Source organism: Aethina tumida, chromosome 8 (assembly GCF_024364675.1).
Source record: "Aethina tumida isolate Nest 87 chromosome 8, icAetTumi1.1, whole genome shotgun sequence".
Taxonomy (NCBI): Eukaryota; Metazoa; Arthropoda; class Insecta; order Coleoptera; family Nitidulidae; genus Aethina; species Aethina tumida.
In genome coordinates, this window is record NC_065442.1 from 3,926,576 (window position 1) to 3,940,702 (window position 14,127).

General features: G+C 32.1%; 1 protein-coding gene across 1 annotated transcript; it reads left to right on the forward strand.

Moving 5' to 3' along the window:
* The first annotated feature begins 1,228 nt into the window (after positions 1 to 1,228).
* Positions 1,229 to 2,790, forward strand: LOC126266390 (uncharacterized). Its single transcript, XM_049970294.1, has 2 exons — positions 1,229 to 1,310; positions 2,402 to 2,790. Exons 1-2 carry the CDS (start codon positions 1,229 to 1,231, stop codon positions 2,788 to 2,790), a joined length of 471 nt encoding a protein of 156 aa, XP_049826251.1.
* Positions 2,791 to 14,127: the final 11,337 nt, after the last annotated feature.

A 14,127-nucleotide genomic window follows, 5' to 3' on the forward strand; every position in this document is an offset into this window, starting at 1 on the left:
CTACCCGGCACCATGGAAGCCACAATGGCGGGGGGCAATTTCCCTTTCTTCGGCCAGGACTGAGGCCAGAATTTGGTAACTTTGGGTAAATATACATGAAAGATACGGTAGGTAATCTCCGATAGGTCAAGCCTTTGGCAAGACCTGAAATAACCGATTCCCTCCCTTCGGGGTAGGAAACGTTCAATATATTATCCAATCTTATGTTCTAGATAAGTCTAGTGGTAATTTTCGAATGTGTCCTAAATTAACTGATCAGCATTTTTAAGAATTCGTACACTAAAATGAAAGTCTCTTTTGCAGTCCATCAACTTAGTCATTCTGTTTCTTCTTGTATTTTTTCTATGGTTTCTAATAAATTGCCGGCAGATGCTACTTATACTGCTGAATTTGTACGTATGATGAAGAGTCTATTCGATTCATTAAATGGCATGGGTGTCAAATGTAATAAAAATAGTAAACTTCAAGAGCATTTGGTAGTAGAAACAAATGAAGACGAGTTGGGGCCGATTCCTGATAAACATGACATACATTTTTATTTAAATTCAGATCTAAATTGTTCTCAATCGCTTAATGATAAATATAGTAATTTAAAATTTGTTGTCACTGAGTCTTCCGGCCATTTGGAGTTTTGGAATGAAATTTTGCTTAAAATTCAAAATTGAAAAATTTTCGATACCGTGACTAGAAAAAATATTACTACTGTTTCCGAATGTTTGTATTTTCGAGTCAGACTTCATAAATGTTGAAAATTATTTTAATGAAAATAGCTCCTATCAAGGGGCTGCTTATGCAGCTGGGTATTTAGACGAGCAAGTGGCTGGACACAGAGGTGACAAATACAAATTTGTAATTAAACCAATGTTAAACGCGTTGGCAGAGGAACAGATTGAAGCAGACAAACGGCACAAAAAGATGAAATTAAGAATGCATCATCATCATCATCATCATAAAGGAGCAGGATTGGGAGAAGAAAGTAAAAGAAGAATAATAAAAAGAAGAATAAGAAAAGGAAAGGGAATTGGTACTTTAATGCGGTTTAATGAAAAACCCATAGAATATGTACACTGGAATGATCCAAATGAATTGGTCGAAAGATTAAAATTGTTAGTTGCTTCCCAAATGGCTGGAAATAATAATCATACCAACGAAATAAACAGCATAATTGAAGAACTAAAAGAAGCCAATATAATTGAATAAAAATCATTAACATTAAGTCATTTAGAAAATGTCAGTTGATAAGTTTGGACGGCATCAGCTGCAGCTGCAGCTGCAGCAACAGCAGCAACAGCAGACATCGATAATGTTAAGTGAAGATTTTGTTAAATCACTAATTGATGATAAAATTAAAAATTTAACCTTGATTATTGAATCGATTGTTGATAATAAACTAACAACAACAACATCAATACTCGATAAATCCATCCAAACATTATTCCAAGTCTTGAGAAAATGCTAAAGGATTTACACGATCGTCTAATTGTAATTGAGAGACAACCGAAAATCATAGAATCCCATTCCACTGACTTTATTGCACTCGAGGGAATGTTGACGGCTAACCCTTATAAACAAAATGATTATCACGTTCAGTTAAGTAGCGGTTTGACAGAGTTCCATTGGATTTAACTATAAAATCAATTGCATTTATATTTCCATCTACACTAGCCCTCTACATTGATGGGAAAAAGTTAAACAACCCCCTAATAAATATTATCGGTAAAAAATTTAAAAAAGGACAATCTATCATAATAACGCATTCGAGACCAGGTAGCGTAGGTCAAAGATCACTGGTAACTTTACTTATTAACTTACCCTTAAATAATTAAAAAAATGAAAAAGCAAAAGAAAATTATCAACGACACCGCAGCCACAGCCACAGTTATCAATTACAAACGTGAGATTATTAATGAATTACACAAACCGGCACGGAAAACTTTTAAAAGACGACATGTAATAGTGAAAGGTTTAAATGATTTGTATCAGGCCGATTTGGTGGAAATGATACCGTATGCACGACAAAACAATGGATTTCGCTATATTTTGGTTGTTATCAATGTATTCTCTAAATTTGTATGGGCCGTTCCGGTTAAGAATAAAACAACCAAAGACGTAACAAAGGCAATGCAAAAAATTCTAATTTCAACAAATAATGCTCCCGTCAATCTACAAACCGACATGGGTAAGGAATTTTATAATAAAGATTTTAAAATGTTAATGAGCAAATTGAAAATTAATCACTATTCAACGTACAGTTCGAAAAAAGCATCGGTAGTCGAACGTGTTAATCGTACATTAAAATCGTTAATGTGGAAAGAATTTAGCTTTCAAGGCAACTACAAATGGTTGAAAATTCTACCCGAAATCGTGTTAAAGTACAATTCAACTAAACACACTACAATAGGAATGAAACCGATAGATGTCACAACTAAAAATGAACAGCCACTATTGAAAACTGCATTTAATCACATAAAAATCTATCGCGGAAGTAAATTTAAAGTGGGTGATAAAGTGCGTGTTAGTAAATATCGAGAGGCATTCAACAAGGGCTACACACCGAATTGGTCCAACGAAATTTTCACCGTAGAAAAAGTCAATTTGACCCATTCTACAACGTATATTTTGCAAGACGATCATCAAGATCGAATAATGGGTGGATTTTACGAACACGAATTGCAACTAGCAAAATATCCCGACATTTATCTTGTGGAAAAAGTCCTTAAACGAAAGGGCAATAAGGCGTACGTGAAATGGTTTGGTTTACCAACCAACCAACCAAAACAGTTGGGTTAATAAAAACGATTTGTTGTAAACAAAGAGAGAGGGAGAGAGATAGAGGGGTGGAAGAAGGGAAGTGGGGGTCATGCAAAAATTAATTAATAATTTTATTTAGATTTATTTCACAGTCTAGTAGCGTCGCTCGTAGAAATAATAGTAATAATAATGATGATGGATAGTGCTGCTGATGCTGATGCTGCTGCTGCTGCTGCTGCTGCTTTTCAAACTTGTGGTGATATTAAAAGTGATGGTATGAGTCAAGGAGGAGGAGGAGGAGGAGGGGAAGAAAGAAAAAGAAGAAAAAGAAGAGGAGGTTATGAAAACCTGCAAGATGATGATGATGATGATGATCCATCGCAAAATCTTCTTATAAAATCCACTTATGATATCAATCAGACAACTCAAATTACATGTGGATTAAATAAATTCAATAATTTTCGAATTGTTATAGAACTGCAGGATAAATTTAACAGAGATATAAAAATTTCATTTACTACAGTAGAATGGGATGATCTCATGGAAATATTGTCGGAGGCGATATGTGAAGACTTTATACAACTGAACAACAACAACAACAACATTATGAGAGAATGTTATGTTAACGAAAGCATCTATGTTTGTGTCTCATTAACCAATGATCAACATCATTATCATCATAATAAAAAAATAATTAAAATATGTGAAAAATACAACATATTTTTCGATTTATTTGTGTCAGATGTGAAAAAAATTCTAAGTACATACAAACATCTTGTATCAAAAAAGGTGAACCTATTAAGAAATCTTAATTTCTACGAATATTATTATAATGTCTTACGAAATTTAAATGATCTGTATAAGAATAGTGATGATGGTGGTTGTGGTGGTGTACCTTGGATTAAGGCATTAGAAGTCTTTTCCAATGTTAATGACAGTCTTGAAAGTTTCTGTTTCACCGAATGTTTGATATTTTTCAAGGATCAAGTGCTATTGGATATGGAATATTGTAAATAAAGATATATAAAAAAACAACAGTGTTTTTATTAACAATTTTATTAATACATACATATATTATTATTATACATGTGTTTCTATACTATAATGCCCCCAAGATAGGGTACCAAAATCATCATCATCAACATTATTAAATCTTTTATCATCAAAATATGATAAACCAATTTTTTTCTGTGTAATACTATAAACATTATGCTTATTTGATCTAATTAAATTTTGATTGATATATAGTTCATTTTTTTTATTTAGAAATTCCACATAATCATCAAAAGTTATAGAATTTTTTATAATATTACTTTTAATTCCTTTAGCTTTTTTAACGCATTTAAGAGATTTGTTATTACTATTATTATTATCATGGAAGCAGCTGCTTCTGCTGCTAGTGCTGCTACCTTCAATAAATTTAAATGAATACATTTTAGATCGTAAACCAACGAAATGAGTCATGATGTTTCCATTTAATTCATCCTTCATTAAACCCACCACTTTTTTATTAGTCAAAGGAATATTGTAAACATTGTTAGCATGATAGTCACTGGTATCAAATAAATTTAAATTTAACTTGATAAAATCCGTATAGACATCTTCACATTCAATTCGATATATAAGACTGTCTGTATCGACATATAATAATTTTAAATTATCATTATTAAAATGAGGAATCATTTCCTTATAGTGAAATTCGTAAAGACATACTTTTGATAAGTCTAAAATGGGCATGCCAATGTAAAAGGGCTTATTAAATACCACCTCTAATTTGTTAAGTTCTATTGCCATTAAATTTTCATGGAAGATTGTGCGACTATGGAAACGGGGGCTACTAGTCAAATTTTTGGCACCATAACGACCCTCCCAACATGTAACCAATTTAATATTTCGATATTTTCGTACGTTTTCCATTGTTTTTCCAAACACTGCATTATTCATAAGTTTAAAAAGATCTTTTTCGAAATCGTTTCAAGCTCGCTGTCTAAACATTGTATTTAATTCGATGTACGGTTTTAGCCAACAAGATTGATTAAATTTTAAAATTTTATGAATTTTTTTCAGCACCAGACCAAAACGCATCACTTGCTTTAAATTTCGATAATGAATGACGTAATTCTTCTTAGGATGTAAAGTGACAAGTAGTTTAGGTAATTTTGAATTTGGTGGTATAAGAGATTGCGGACAAAATGGCAGATCGGAATGTGTGTCGTGCAAGTGTGTCCAAATCAACTTCTAAAATGTATCCAATATCCGAATCGTCGGCAACTTGTAAAACATCGAAATCACTATTGACATCAATCCATTCGAAATTTCTATAGGGCAAAGGTTGACACATTGCCCAACCATATAAGTTAATCACGTCAAAGTACATCAAAAATTTACTTGGACTCTCTGAATCATAATCTTCATTCATATATTTATTATTAGCAGTCGCATACCTATGAGAACATTGACTGATTCCACCTCTCAACCCCCTCTCCACAAACAACACAGTATCGACATTTTGAATTAATTCTAACGAACATTTAGTATAATATAACATAGCATCCCAGGAATATCCTGGTAATGTATAATAGTATGCAGGATCCAATTTATAATTTTTATGACAATTATTGCGAAACTCTTCAAATACATCCGTTAATAATAGTACGTCAGTTTTTAAATATAAGTCCGAATACTCACCTAAATTTTTAATGTTAAATGCACGCCAAACGTTTTGACAATGTAGATAATCCTCATTGCTAAATCTATTACAATCGTTTAAGTGGTTTGTAAAATGTTCGATGGATGGTAAATGTTCCATCGACAATTTATTATATGAATCCAAATATCCATATGGAAAATGACCCTTATTGTATAACAAATACAAATTTTCATCAGATACATTCGCAAATTCCGTATCTAGAATGGGTTTCGTTTCTAAATTTGATGCCAACTTTGCCAAACTTGTTGACATAAATCTAAATGAATCGATAAATCTAAATCTAATATATATTCTCATCAACAATTGAAAAAGAAATGTATTTTTCCTTGTTTTTAGGCAACACAATTATTTTATCAAAATTTGCCATTTCTTTTATTATAAAATGTCCATCGTAACCGGATAAGTTATGAAAGACAACTGGAATCATAAATTTGGTTTTATAATTTAAATTACAATGTTGATGAGCCACACCGCGAAATTTTCCTGTAAAATGACAATGATCTCGAACAACAATTTAATGTTGCATAAAGGGAACTTGACAAATATGACAAATAGAAAATGATGATGATAAATTATAATTGTCGATCATGGGTTCAATATGTATCATTTTTTCCTTTACAAATTGAGAAATTGTTTTCAGTTGGTATTAAACCAGAGCATACAATGACTCTTATTACGATAACTTTTATAAAATGATAAACTATCGTCATATGAGCACTTAACATAAAATCCTACATTAAACAACTCATGCTTTTGATAACATCTAGTATTAATCAAATTTTACCGTCATCATTAAATGGTGAGAGAATTGTTTCGAAATCAGCATAAATAATGAATGGAACTTTTTCCTTATTAATATAATTTTTAAAACTTATATATTTGTAATCTGGAAAACTTATTTTATATTTGTTTTTTTTAGTACAATATTCAATGTGGTCTTTTAATTTATTTGTATTACTAAAATAATTTAAACATCGATCGCAAATGTGCACTTGATTGTGACTATTGGATAATTGACACGATACTAATCTTGAAAGATTTTTAATATAGACATAATGATATCGTAAATCATCATCATCATCATCATCATCAATTTCAGATTGATTGTATTTATTGTGAAATATTAATAGATTAACATGTCTATATAATTTTTCTTCAGTCAAACGACACGGAACCACCATCATGGAACTATTTTTTTTCTTACCACCCCCATCCTCATCTAAAGTATATACATTAATAGATATTTTATTAATTTTTTCAAATTTTCCAATGGCTCTCATTGAAATTGGAAACTCAATTTTAGATAAGTTTAAAACTTCATCAAAATGTGGATATGAGGATGTTATATATGGTTTACCTCGAGGTGGAAACAGAGCTGAAACTATAGACCATGCAAAACAAAATTCATCTGAATTTTGAACATTAATACAAGCTTTTCTATTTTTTATGAATTTAGGTAGTTGTAAAAAGGATGAACCACCATTTCCCATTTCATATTTATTCACATTTATTTCAAGGTTTAAAATCCTTTGTAAAGCCCATCCACTATCACGTTCTTGAAACTCTTCTAATTTATTCAAAATTTTATCTACAATATGTTCAACAAACCATTTTTTTAAGTCAGACCCTTAATCCAAAATCTCATTTTTAGTATTGAAAAATTTAATTTGACTTTCTCCATTAGAATTAACAAATGCGCCGCTAAAACAGGAGTTTAATTTTATTACCTTATGTGTTTTAAGCAATTTTTTAATATTACGTCTAAATAAAAGAAAGCTATCATTGAAAAAATGAATAATATCTTTATGTTGCAAATTAATAATAATACCTGTTAGTATGCGAGAATTAAAGCATGTATTTAACATTTGCCAACAAACACGATTTTTTTTTCTTTTTTATCGCATCTCGTGGCATAATGTTGTTTAAATATCAATTGTTTTTTATATGTTTTCATTAAGTTTATATTAGAATATAATTTTCTTTTTGTGCTAATACTTAAATCTTCTTGTCTTATCGTTTGCAATATTAGTTTAATGTTACTATTAATTATTTTTTTCCATTTTTCAATTTGTGATTAACTCATTATAGTAACTGCAATGATTAATTGTATTAACTATTTCATCGCATACATTACTAATTTCACATATATTATTATTATTATTACAATTATTGAATATCATATTTTTACAATTAATAATAATAATTTTCTATTATTTCAATATCAACCGTATTGTGAGGCAAGTCTGCTTTATATATAAGTGAATATTTGTCAGGTTTAAATTTGGAGATTTCAGCCTCTACTATGGGTACTAATCTTTTGGGCAAATAAACTATTTCATCATCCAATTCAACTTGTACTTTTTTCCATATTTACTGTCCACTATATGCATGTCCCTTATAATATATTTTTTTTGTTTTTCCAAACTTCTTATTGGTGAATATTTCTTCAATTGAACCTTCGAATTAATTGCGTTTATATTCATTGTTCTACAATTATTTATTGTAACTAAAGAGACATATAAAACACAAAAAAAATAATAAAAAGAAAAAAAATACTTACATTTTTTTTATGTTTATAACACAGACAGATACAAACTCAAATACAGACAATTGCAAAATTGTTGTTGATGGATATTTGTTTCTCTTCGAACTGATTCATTTCTAAAAAATGTGTTTGATTTATATCTGCATGCTCCCCCAGATGGTACCTACCGTTTTTTATTTTTTTAATATAACCAGATTTTAAAGCAGTACACTGCAAGTGCAACTGCTGTACGATTTATTAATCAAGTTAATGATCCACTTTACACTGGTTTTTATTTTTTTCTTTTTTGCGGACCATATTTCTGTATAAATAGCAAGCCCCGACTTACAGAATTACTATCATAAGAAATATTCACACAGTAAGTGTATGTGCATACGTATGTGCTAACCACAACAACAACAACAGCAACTGCAACCGCAAACGCAACAGCAACAGGAACCGCAACAGCAACAGCAACTGCAACCGCAACCGCAACAGCAACAGCAACAGGAGCCGCAACAGCAACTGCAACTGCAAACGCAACAGGAACCGCAACACCAACAGCAGCAAAATGTATATCAAGTACATTATAGATATGGATGGGTTCAACGTGAACAAAGAGTTTCTTTCCAAAGAATTGGCCATACTAGACACGGATACTGAACGTACGTATTTACATTACTTTAAAGTGGGTTCGTTCAGATCCCTGTCTAATAAAGATCGACGAAGGGCGGTATGGTTAAGGAATCACCTGCATGGATTAGATTTCAAAGATTACAAAGATGATTTGGAATCTAATGAAATTTTTCCTATATTGGAGGACCTTTGCCGTACCGCCGAGTCTGTGAATGGGAAGGTAGCTTACAAAGGTGGTACTTGTGAAAAGACTTATTTAAATAAAATAAATTATGGGCATCTAAGTTTTAATATTGAGGAATTTGGATGTCCAAAATTAGATATATTAATTAAAACGTATAATCACAGTGCCACCGTAGCTGCTGATCAAAATTGTTCACGGCACAACCAATTGATTCGAACTAAATCACCTCCCCACTGCCCACAAATGGAAGTATATTTAAATATTTCTACGAATTTCTTAAAAGGAATAATTGGTTGTGCAAAGGAAAAGAATACTCATGACAGTGTAAAGATCTGTGGTGGGGAGAAAACAAAAGTTTAACGAATTCAATAAATACATGATGCTTTATTGATTTTTTTCTCAGTATGTTTTTGATGTATTCTACTACTACTACTACTACTACTACAACTACTGATAGAAGAAGAGAATTGATATTTAAAAGTGAAATACATTTGGGAAAATTAAGAAAACTTCAACAAGACATTAATTTATATGTACTGAAACGTAAGTTGTTGATGAAATTGAGAAACTTAAAATTATAAATTTGTATGATGAAGCAAGCAAGCATGGAAAAAGTGAGTGAAACGATTCGCAAAATAGAACAACTATTAACGGAGAAAGAAAAATCATTGTGTTACTGTATTAAAAATAAACTGCTTTATATTAAAAAACAACTGGAACATTGTTATGATGATGGGGAGTCATCGGAGCAACAGCATCAACAGAAATTTCACTTTACTGGATGTTGCTGGTCCACTCCAGACGCCACCAACGGTCCCGACACATGCAATTGTTTTCACATAAGGATATGTATTCGAAAAGCCAATGATCTGATCGATCAATATAAATAACTATAACGAAGTAGTAGGACAAGAAATAAACGTATCATTTTAATATCGAGGTCAACTTGTTCTATATATATCGTGTCTCGATTATTGCTCTTAATAAACAGGTATACGTGCTTCAAGGTACTCCGGTACGTATTAATTGCATTCGCAGTCAAATATGCACAGCGAGAACAACAGAAGCAACAGCAGCAGCTGCAGCGACGGCGGTGGTGGTGGTGTTAGTGCATGATAAAGGTGCGCGCAGTAATTATCATGAATATTAGAACTAGAAGCCAAACAAATAAGACTGTTAAAAAATTAGAAAGGTTTTTAAAAAAACGTAACAGATGTAAAGGAAGAGTAACAGCAGCAACAAGAGCAGCAGATTTTGATAGAAACAACACATGGATGGATAAGTTGGAGGAACTGAAAGAAAAAATAAGTAGAGAAAAATTTGATTATCTTTTAAATTTAGCACTGTACTGTTCTTGTGGTTGTGGTCAATTATTAGATACTTGTCAGAAATATAAAAGTAGTAATAATAATAATAATAATAATAATAATAATTATGATTATGTACCTTACATTAATAATATTGGATTAGTTAATTTTAAAGAATTAATGTGATAGGATTTGGGATAAATATGCAGATTTTTTATGTCAAAGGAAACATTGAAGATGATAGTGTTGGAGTGGAGGAAAAAATTGTGGAATATTATTATAATTGTTTGTTGCACCTTACATTAGTAATGTTGAATTAGTTAATTTTAAAGAATTAATATACAAATTTTTTATGTCAAAGGAAGCATTGAAGGTTGTGTGTGTGTAATTAATAAAAATAATTGAAATAAATGTATTTAAATAATTGTGTGTGTTTTATTATGCTTTTTTTCTTCTCATTCAAGCAGAAAGCGTCGTTGAGTGGGCGGGGCTTTCTATATAAGTCACACATGTTCAGTGACATCAACTTTTGGGGGGTCAAATTATTCACGCATTCCCATTGCTCGACAACTTAACTTTACAAAATTTCTAGAGTTCTCATTGGTCAGGAATGCAAATAAAACTAATTCCCTATTGGTTTCCCTCCACAACAAGTAACACCCCCTTACATCTCATTGGTCTACAACAATAGGCCACACCTCCAATAGAGCAGGGGGCGTGGCATCTACATAAAAGGGGAGGGGCGAGCGCTGTGATTGGTCAGTGGGCCAGAAACCGCTTTGTACTAACTACTGGCATAAATGTTAATCATAATTATAACAATAATAAAAAAGTTAATTTTATTATCAACATCAAGATTTTTCCCATAAACGTCCTGCTAATCGATTTGATGTATGCTACAATTGTGGTGAAAAAGGTCACTATAGTCGAGATTGTCCATTAGAGTGTTGTAAAAAGTGTAATAGTATCAGACAAAAGACTCAAAATTGCAATTTTTTAAGGAAAGGCCACAATCGAAGAACAAGAAGATAGAAACTAATAACACAATTTTAAAATTAAACCCAGAAAATGCTAAATATATAACTTTATTCCTTAATGATAAACCTTCTAGTTGGTTAATTGATACAGGTGCTTGCGTTAGTTTAGTAAAAATTATTTTCTTAAAAACTTTTCACCATAAAATAGAAAAAGATAGTTCAATTATTACAGATATTTCTGGTCAAAAGTTAAATAAATTGTAAAAAACTACACTAAGTTTGAGATTTGATTTAAAGTGTAAATATTCTGAAATTAGTCATACTTTTATAATTTGTGATAGGAATTTAAAGTTTCCAACAAATGGATTACTCGGAATGGATTTTATTGAAAAGTTCAAGCCTGTTCTAGATTTCGAGAGGAATTTGTTTGGTTTGCATTAGTACAAAGACACCTGCAGGAAGCATCACGGTTATGCCGGGTCAATTGTAACTTAGCAGAAGACTATCTGCTTAATGAACGTTCAGTGTCTCTGTTTCTTGACGGGGAGAAGATCAAGCAAAAATCTACTCTCATTAGAAAGTCTTCTGAAGTGCCACACAGTAAAAATCTGGTTTTCAGTAGCCCAAAAGAATCTAACAATATCAGGTTTAATAATAGTTTTTCTCTTCGAGACTCTCATGTTGGTAAAGATTTGGCCGATCTTGATTCCTGTACATTTGGTATTAGCTCCAAGCACCCGAATGTGGTGAGATTATCTGAAGACTTGGTTATTCCAGCATTTCATGGTTGCGATATTAGTGTTAAGGTTGATGCCCGGGTCGTACCTGGCACTATGATTTGTGAACCGCTCAATCATCTTCCAACAGGCGTTGTTTTTGTTGATTCAATAGTTCAAATACCAGAAAAAACAAACAGTAAAAATAGTTCTATTGTTGTTAGATTTCTTAATGTTTCTCCAATACCTCAGACAATTAAAAGACATACCCCAATAACAAAATTGGCACTTCCGGGTAATTTTGTACGCTCCCTCTTTAAAGGTAGAGAGTTTGGTAGGACTACGCCTTCTAGTGATAAGGGTAGTAATTTTGGTGCTCCTTGGGAATATAAGGAAAGAAAAGTAAATGCTTCGCGCGGAGTTCCTGTTCGATGGGTACAGGATTTGACAGGTTGCCCGCAGGTGGTCGGAAAGTCAGTGGAGATAGATTCTTTGTTGAACCAATTTTTGGAACGAAATTTCGATATCTTTGCTTCAAGAACGGATGGTGTGAGCCTGGCAGCCGGAGTTAGACACGAAATTGTTACTGAGACGGATAAACCCATAACGAAGGCACCCTACAGAGTTCCAATGGCAAAGAGAAAGATTTCAGAGGAACATATAGAGGACATGCTTAAAGATGGAATTATTAAGCCGAGTACAAGTCCGTGGAGCGCGCCTGTAGTGTTGGTAGAGAAGAAATCTGAAACCGGAGAGACAAAATATAGATTTTGTATAGATTTTCGAGCGTTAAATGCTGTAACGAAAAGAGACTACTTTCCTATTCCGAATATCCACGATACTATTGACTCATTAGGAGGAGCTGAATTGTTCTCCAAATTGGATATGAAGTCAGGATATTGGCAGATAGAAGTACATCCAAGAGATAAGGAAAAGACAGCTTTTTCTGTTCCTTGGGGTCATTATGAATGTAATAGAACGCCGTATGGATTAGTCAATGCACCATCAACATGGCAAAGATTAATGTATTCTGTTCTGACTGGATTATATAGAACCCATTGTTTTGTATATCTCGATGATATAATTGTATTCTCCAAAAACAACATAAAAGAGGATATTGGAAAATTGCAGCTTGTTTTCGACAGACTACGAGAAGCAGGATTGACATTAAAAAAGGACAAATGTGAATTTTTGAAAACAGAAATTCTTGGTCACATAATAACTGGTGCTGGATTTAAACCGGATCCAGAAAAAATTAATTGTGTTAAAAATTTTCCGGTACCGAAAAATGTCACTGAAATAAAATCATTTTTGGGATTGGCAGGGTATTATAGACGATTCATTAATAATTTTGCAGCCACAGCACTTCCATTAACTTCATTAACAAAGAAGGAAATTAAATTCAACTGGACTCAACAACATCAAGAGGCTTTTGAATCTTTAAAGAATTGTTTAATTAAGGAACCGATACTACAGTATCCGGATCTTAAGAAGAAATTTATTTTATTGACAGACGCGTCATCTTTTGCATTGGGAGCTATTTTATGTCAAATGCATGATGGAAAAGAACTTCCAATTGCATATGCTTCTAGACAAATGTCGAAGGCGGAATGTAATTATTCAACAACCGAGAGAGAATGTTTAGCATTACTTTGGGGAATAAAATATTTCAGAACATATTTATATGGAACAAAATTTGTAGTTTATTGTGATCATCAACCCCTTAAATGGCTGATGTCTGTGAAAGATCCGAGCAATAGATTAATGCGGTGGTCATTAGCATTGTCTGAGTATAACTTCACAATTGAATACAGACCAGGGAAAAAACATTTAAATGTAGACGCGCTGTCAAGGATAAGAGTTCTTCGTAATATAAATACTAAAGAAATTTGGGAACCAGTATGGGATAGAGAACGAATTAAACAATATCAACATGAATATCCTAAATTAAAATCAATTTTCCAGAAGATCCGAAAAAATCAAGAAAAAGATTTTTATTACGATATTGATGGAGTACTATACAAAAGAAATGAAAACAATAGATTTGATGATATATTGGTTGTACCATCAATAATGATACCATCCATACTGAACATTTATCATGACTTACCTATTTCAGGACATGTTGGAATAGATAAGACAATTGACAGGATAAGGAAAAAGTTTTATTGGCCACAAATGATAAAAGATATCAATGCGTATGTAAATGCATGTGTACCGTGTGCTAAAAGAAAAACTTCGTCACATTTGAAACCTACAATTTTGCAAAAAATTAGTATTCCACCTAGACCGTTCTACAGAATAGCAATGGATGTTGTGGGA

What these genes read in the sequence shown, in the direction of transcription:
- LOC126266390 (XM_049970294.1), top strand. Translation starts at nt 1,229, where the DNA reads ATGTCAGTTGATAAGTTTGGACGGCATCAGCTGCAGCTGCAGCTGCAG. An exon ending in GCAGACATCGATAATGTTAA is followed by an intron (nt 1,311 to 2,401) that starts GTGAAGATTTTG and finishes ACACTACAATAG; the next exon opens with GAATGAAACCGATAGATGTC.